This window comes from Astatotilapia calliptera, chromosome 3, assembly GCF_900246225.1.
Source record: "Astatotilapia calliptera chromosome 3, fAstCal1.2, whole genome shotgun sequence".
In the NCBI taxonomy this organism is placed as follows: Eukaryota; Metazoa; Chordata; class Actinopteri; order Cichliformes; family Cichlidae; genus Astatotilapia; species Astatotilapia calliptera.
Window position 1 is genome coordinate 1,714,806 of NC_039304.1, and position 7,349 is coordinate 1,722,154.

At 41.7% G+C, this 7,349-nt stretch overlaps 1 protein-coding gene across 1 annotated transcript; it reads right to left on the bottom strand.

The window, feature by feature from the left end:
* Nucleotides 1-6,169: 6,169 nt before the first annotated feature.
* Nucleotides 6,170-7,100, bottom strand: LOC113016199 (uncharacterized). Its single transcript, XM_026158843.1, has 2 exons — nt 6,387-7,100; nt 6,170-6,320 (listed from the first exon to the last, which is right to left on the bottom strand). Exons 1-2 carry the CDS (start codon nt 7,068-7,070, stop codon nt 6,207-6,209), a joined length of 798 nt encoding a protein of 265 aa, XP_026014628.1. The 5' UTR covers nt 7,071-7,100; the 3' UTR covers nt 6,170-6,206.
* Between the last annotated feature and the right edge of the window lie 249 nt (nt 7,101-7,349).

Genomic DNA, 7,349 nt, shown 5'->3' on the forward strand with positions numbered 1-7,349 from the left:
TATTTAAAGGTTGCATGCTACTGCAGGATAAACAGGTTAGTTTGCTGCACTGTGATGGATTTAAAGTACAGAACAGTGTGTGACTGTGGCGCTTAGATTCACTGAATTCCACCTTCAGAGCAGCTGAATAGTGTCTAATCTAAAGACAGCATAAACAATTTACTGTCAGTGTAGAGAATGGAAATCAGCCTGTTCAACTCATAAAAACATCAGCTGACATCTGGTTGAATTCACTTGTGTGAATCCACAAAGAGCAGCAGGTCAGCTGATCACAGCCTGTACATTCAGAAAATCCACTGGAGCTCTGAATAGAAATGATTGTGATTTGTGATCTTTTCCAGGCACTGAGCCATTACAGCTGATTTTAGGGTTCCTCCACCTGCTGAATCCACTTTAACTCCTGACTCCTCATTTTCCTGTTTAGGGACAAAGTTGCCCTCTACAACGTAGGCAACAGAAAATAGAGCCATGTTTTATTTTCCTTCTTTTTCTCTGCTCACGAGGCAGAGCTCAGCTACTTTTTACTGTCTTACACTGAGTACATTTCAGAGCCTGTACTTTTTCACTTTTACTTAAGTAAATACATTGAATCAGTTTTACTGGAGCATTTTTAACACAGGTTTCTGTACTTCTACTTAAGTACAACGTGTGTGTACTTTTGCCACATTAAAGTCTCCCTCTTCTGTGGTGCCGCCTTAAGTCTTCTTTATCATGATCTTTTTCACCTCTGAGGGGAAATTTTGATGCTCGTCCTCTTTGTCAGAAAGATGCAGTCCTGAGCTGACTGAATAAGCTCACTAGAGCTTTCAGCAGCTAGCAGTGGAGCTAAAGCCTGAACAGGTAATAGAGCTAGAAACTGACCTATGGTATGGGTAGGTGCAAGGTGCAGAGCGGAGCTCAGTAACAGTCACTGGGTAAACTAGGTTAATGGTGCCAAACACAGTTTCAGGAGACAGACGTATGGCAGGCTGGTTTTAGCAACTCTGCTGTTCTTAAGCTGTCCATGTTCGAAATAGCAGTCTTTGAAACAGTCTTTGTATACACAGATTCAGGCTTAGCAAACTCAGTAACTCTCAGCTCAGAAGGAGGTTACAGAAGCAGGTGTATTTTCACAGGCCATCACAGAATAAACTGCACAGTCCAAGGGTGTAACAATACCACAACAGTGTTAACAGTGACTGACACAAAAGCATGGTGAGCTGGTTTACATATAAATGGCTGTGAAACACAAAATCCAACCTAATTCATTATTTCTGAGGCACTAATTCCAGCATTTCAGCCAGTTTAACTATGGCAGGTGGCACTCTGCTACCATTTAGAAAAGATCACAAACTGGGAAACTGGCGGATCAACAGCAGGATTACTGATGTCCAGGCTCCTCAGCACGCACTCTTTTATTCACAACTGTTGATGGTGTGGCTGGGCTCAGGCTGGGAAACCTCAGAATCAGCAGGCTGAGGAGGAAAACAGTCCAGTGGGGATACAATGCCAGTAATAGCGTGGAGGTGAGTCTGGGGTGGAGTAACAGTCCTTTGTTCAGCAAACTCAACAGCTGGAAAATCCATATTGGCTAACTCAGAGAAAACACTGCGAGCATTAGCAGAGTCTGACGGCTCAGGAACACAAAGATCACGAGCGAGGACAACCGGTGAATAACGTGACACCAAGGAGTCCCTCTGAACAATGTCTGTAGAGTTCAAACACACAGTCATCTGATGTAGCAGATACAGAGTCCACGGAAGACGAAGCAGTGTTACTCACAGTGGCAGATCTGTCATGAAGTCCAGGATCAGAATGCTGAGCGTGCGAAACACAGTCACTCTCTCCCACGGCTGCAGTCTGCTCAGCTGTACTGGAGCGACGGCGGTGTGAACGCCAATCTGACAGCGGCGTGACGTTTTGACAAACATCGGTTCAGGAAGCGCTCCTCTCCTGTTCAGGTGGAGTCATTTAGCGGGTTTGTAGAAACTGCAGTTTGCGGTTCTTTGAATTGAAGTTGGTGTTCTGCTAAATGCAGTTTGTCACTCTGAAGATATTGTAGCTGCTGTTTTGTTCTCAGTTTGCTTTCCTGTTTGTGCTGCTCGTTTGTTCTCGGTTGTGTTGCTGTAGTTCTTTTTGCTGCTGTGTGCATTGACTTGGATCATCCATCAGTAAAAATCTAACTCAAATGCAATACAACAAATTCATCATTCATATAAAAAAATCCACATGGACACAGACTTTCTAATCGGACATCACAAAGTTATTCTGAAGCTGTAAATCTGTAAAATTAAAAACTCCCCAGAACTACTATGAGAAAACCCTGAAAAGGTTCAACGATAGAAGAAAAATGCTTTACATATAAAAACCAACAGAGGTTCCTAATAAATAGACTAATAAACAGAGAATAGCTGAACAGTTTCTGTGACACAGACCTAAAAATACATAAATGCTCCATGATTTTCGTTTCTATCCATCATCTTGAACACTGGCTATAAATGTGTTCACGTCATTATTGTGTGATTTGGTTTCTTCACGTGTCTCCTTCAGTGCAAATAAAGGATTGTTAGAGTGTGTGCTGTGTGTTTTTCTGAAGCATGACAATCCTTTCCAACAAGTATTTCCAGCTGTTTGTCTCCCCTCTGCACTTTAATCTTTCTTCTTGTCATGTCTGTGTTTGTCCACCAGATGTCTCCCTCAGCTCATTTACTCCAAATCAGAAGCATCAGCTTTGTGGAGCGTGGAGATGCTCTGCCTGCCAGACACAGCTTAGGGCAAAGAAACATGTCTCTCCTCCACATCTGTCATCTTAAAAATGACATTAAATGTCATCACTCTAGATACAATAAGAACAATTAAAAAAAACTCAAAGATTCAATCTTTTGTTACATTTTAAAAGTTCAAACCTTTAAAGACATTAAGTTTAAGATCATATATGATCAAGAAAATCATGCTTTTGTTCATTCCGAGTATGTATTCTGTTGTGATTTTGCCATTTGTTAGGTTTCTGTTCTTTGCCTGCCTGCTCCCACTTCTCTGTGTTCCCTCTGTCTGTCCATGGAGTTATTGTGTCTGCTCATGAGTCTGCCTGTCAAGTTCAGTGTCCTGTCTGGTTCTCTGTGTCTGTTAGTTTCCTGTTTAATTCTGAAAGTTCATGTCTCATGTCAGTGTGTTCAGTTTTACCTCTCCCCTGTCTCGTTAGCCTAATTGTGAGTGTCTGGTTTAAGTTTTGTTCTTTAGTTTTCCATGTTTAGGTTGTTTACTCCCCGCTCTGCTCTTCCTGTTTTTGTCACCTTATCACCGCTGTAAATAAACACTCACTCGCACCCCAGCCAGTGCCTGCATTTTGGATCCTTTTCTCAATACACCACACGACTGCCCCCAGCCGTGACAAATCTTCACATTTCAGAAACTGGAACCAGCTTTAAATGTGATTAAAATAATGACAAAACAATCAATTCTCTGGTCATTGACTAACTGATGAATAACTGCATTTGACAACCCGCTACAGCAACAACCAGGGGCGGAGCGTGGGGGTGGCTTACTGGGCTTAAGCCCGGGTTGTTTTGTCAGAAGCCCGGGGTCTTTTGGAGTGTAATTTTTTTCATAGTTAGATGCCTGGCTGACAACTGTATAAAACAAAAAGTACACACAATATTCGAAGCACATAGTGCACACCGTGGGAATTTACGACTGTGCATGAATCCCCCCTCATATTGGTATGATCCGAGCTCAGGCACTAAGCGACTGAGCGAGGGGGCGGGGTAGCTGCTGCCAGCAGTGAGTGCGCTGTTGGAGAGACGGAGCCAGCAATAGTAAGGGGAGCTTAAGTTTGACCAGGTACCAAAGCAAATCATTCGTACCGTACAAATAATGTAAATATGACGGTGCATCACGAAAGATTGATATCAAACTGATCACTTGACCAATATTACGTTACTCGCTCTTCAAGTGAATCAACAAATGGCGAAATGAAAAGCCGAACAAATGCTATTTTTTTTAGAGTCTTAGCTTACGTGTGTTTATTTCATATTTTCAGTTCTTACCCTCCCCGACTAAATCGGTTTCAGTTATGTACTGAAATATAAGAATGGACATTAGAGGGTTCTTTCAAAGAAAAAACTCAGGTAAATGTTATTTTATATATTATGCTTTGTATGTTGTTCAGTATATTTGTATGCAAAATAAGAGGGATTTCAGTACTCAGCAGGATATTCACATTTGTAACCAGATATTTACACTTTAGGGAGAAAACATAAAACAGTTTTACTGTACAACATCAATTTAGAGTAAACTTTTCTTTTAGATAAATATTGAAATATCTTTTGAATTAGTTAAATGTCAGAATAAAGAGAGACAGAGCTGTATTTTTTATCACTTTCATCAAATTTAGGAGTACATGTTGTTAAGATTCAATATTGAGGAAGGGTACAAGAGGTGATCGAAGAATAACCACACCGATCCGGCCGACTCAATCAAAGCATGAACAGATATTTTATAGCATCAGGGTTTGTTTACTGACGCCCCTTCATACGTCACAGACACATTTTATACATAGATCAGATCAACATCATCATGACTTTTCACCCAGAAAATCATCTTCTATTTTCATGGCTTGGTACTTTCCGTTCTTATCTTAAAATGAATTGTTCCTCTTTCTTGCCGAGACAACAAGAAACGGTTCCTCTGAATAAATTTAACTCTATGTGTGTGTGTCACGACCTCACATGCTCTTTGTGTCACCTCTTCACCTACTGTCTGTGTCTCGTCCTCAAATGCTCTTTCTCAATTCACCTGTTGCACTTCTGACCTTTTACCAGACCAGAAGCTCACTGAAACTATGTGTATGTCTTCTACTAAATAAATGTTTTAATCAAGAACCTCTACTAAAACCTTAATATAAAATGACCTGATATAAGTGTTTTGTAAGCATGTATTGCAATTCCTTCTATGGCTCCAAGTCACTTGCACAATAGATTGTCCGAACATCGCGCCGAACAAAGCTTCCGACCCCCAATTAATTGACCGAGCTCCAACTCTTTAATAAGCACAGATATGCATTGTGTATAAAATAGTCATAGCTGCTTAAGGCCTTCTTAAAGCTATCTGTTACATTGTTAAAGCCTCGTCTTAGCCTGCGGCTCAAAATAACTTCCTGGTTTCACTTCTGCATACAACTTCCTGTCAGCCTGCAACTCAGTCTTTCTGAAAGAGACACTGTTTAAACCTTGGAATACAATATCCATGCTGCAGATTATATTATTAATGCAATGACAATTATTTAACAATAGCAGTAAAATAATTTCCCTCCTCGACACTCCCTCTTTTGACCTCTGGAACACCAGAGGTCACAATACATTGTGTCCTCACGCAGACCCTTCTCTGGTGGTCTCGAACCTCGAGATCTCCAGGATCCTCGCCCCTCCTGTGGTCGCCGAGATCGATCTTCTGCAAAGGAAACAAAACACCTTTTCTTGCATCTCCCTAACTTATCCTATCTGGGACTCTTTAATCAAAAGCCTGATCCTAATTATCTTCTTAAATTATTGACTTGTATTTATGTATACTCTTCAACGTTACTCATCACTTTAAAATTCTTTAAGCGCTGGTTTCACGTCCAGTTGCTCGCTCTACTTTCCCTTATCTGATCATCAACATCCTGTGCACAAGTTGTCGCTGCTGCAAGTTAATCTACTCCAAAAGAAAACAACCACTTTAATCAATTAAGTTTAAGCATATAAGCAATTACTCCTGTATACATTTCATCATAGCTAAATGCTGCCTTGAAACAACTCCTATGTGTTAACACTAACTTCATTTTAAAACCTCACATTTCCTATGTTATTACCTGTTTTGGTATAGCCTTTTTATTTCATTTTGCTCCCTTTAATGTAACAATACCTCCTAATTCTAGTTTATCAGACTTAACCAAAATATATGCTTTCCTTCCTCTTTGGTCCTTCTTTAAGTTCAGTTAAAAGCTAAATGAATTTAGGGCCTTTTGCCTGGAATCAATACTGTCATGTGTGTTTCTTAACTCTGTGTCTGTAAGCGTGTGCAATCCTTCATGAACTCATATTATCCTCACAGTAGATTGGCTAATCATAGCGCTAGCCAAAGGCTCGTGACCCTCCAGAGACAAATTTGAGCCACAACTCCTTTAAAAGCACAAAATGCAATATGTATAAAATAGTTATAACTGCACCTGAAATACAAAGTTAACATCATCATAAACATCTTATGGTCATCAAAGCAATGGGCAGGGCTGCGACCCAATTTAGCCCTGTCTGCGCACAAATTTTAGCCAACTTGTTTTTCAAATTTAGGTTCATCCTCTCTACCTTTCCTTGAGATTGAGGATGATAGCCCGTCCCTAACTTATGTTGCACTCCCAACATCCTCTCTACCTCTTGCAAATCTTTATTCTTGAAGTGAGTACCATTGTCTGATCTAATTCTCTTGGGAAACCCATGCCTTGGAATGTAATGATTGGTTAAGCACTTAATCACACTTTTCGCATCTTCACATTTGGTCGCCCATGCTTCGGGCCATCCAGTCAGAACATCCACACACACCAACAAATACCTCACCCCACCTGGGCCTGTATCAATCATGTCGGTATAATCAATCACGACCTCTTCTCCTGGCCTTCCTGGCATGAGAAACTTACCAGCTTCAGGTTTTACTGCTGGCTTTGGGTTGTGTGCCCCACAAATTAGGCACGTTCTGGCCTTTTCCAGTATCATCCTTCTCAAATCAGGATGCCACCATCGGCACAAATTTCTCTCCATCTGTTTCACTCCCACGTGACCAAGCCCGTGAGCCTCATTCACCTTTTGTCCCGCCATTTTGGCCGTTAAAGCGGGACGCCCATCTGGCCCCCTCCACAAACCGCCATCTTGCCAGGCTCCTTTGTTTTCCCACACCCCCTTTTCCTCTGGGGATGTCTCCTCCTGAGCCTGTCTAACTTCTTCCATGCTGTTAGTGCTAACCTCCTCTTCTGGGGTTACCTGCACCAGTTGTCTCTGTCCTTTGTAGCCCGCTGCTTCCTTTGCGGCTTCGTCAGCTTTCTGATTTCCTCTTGCCACCATACTGTCTGCTTATGAGTGGCCTTTGCATTTTATAATACTTACCTCGTCTGGGTCCTCCAGGGCCTTTTCCAGTTCCTCCATTTCCTTTTTGTGACAGATGGGTGCATTAGTGGCCGTCCTGAACCCGGCTCTCTTCCACTGAGCCAGTTCCACATGAGCTGCTCCAAACGCATATGCTGAGTCAGTGTAGATGTTCACTCTCATGTTTTTAGCCAACCTCAGGGCTCAAGTTAGGGCTATCACTTCAGCTCTCTGGGCCGACTGTTGTCCCTCAATTTT

What these genes read in the sequence shown, in the direction of transcription:
- LOC113016199 (XM_026158843.1), bottom strand. Translation starts at nt 7,070, where the DNA reads ATGGTGGCAAGAGGAAATCAGAAAGCTGACGAAGCCGCAAAGGAAGCA. An exon ending in AGAATAAAGATTTGCAAGAG is followed by an intron (nt 6,321 to 6,386) that starts GTAGAGAGGATG and finishes TCTCAAGGAAAG; the next exon opens with GTAGAGAGGATGAACCTAAA.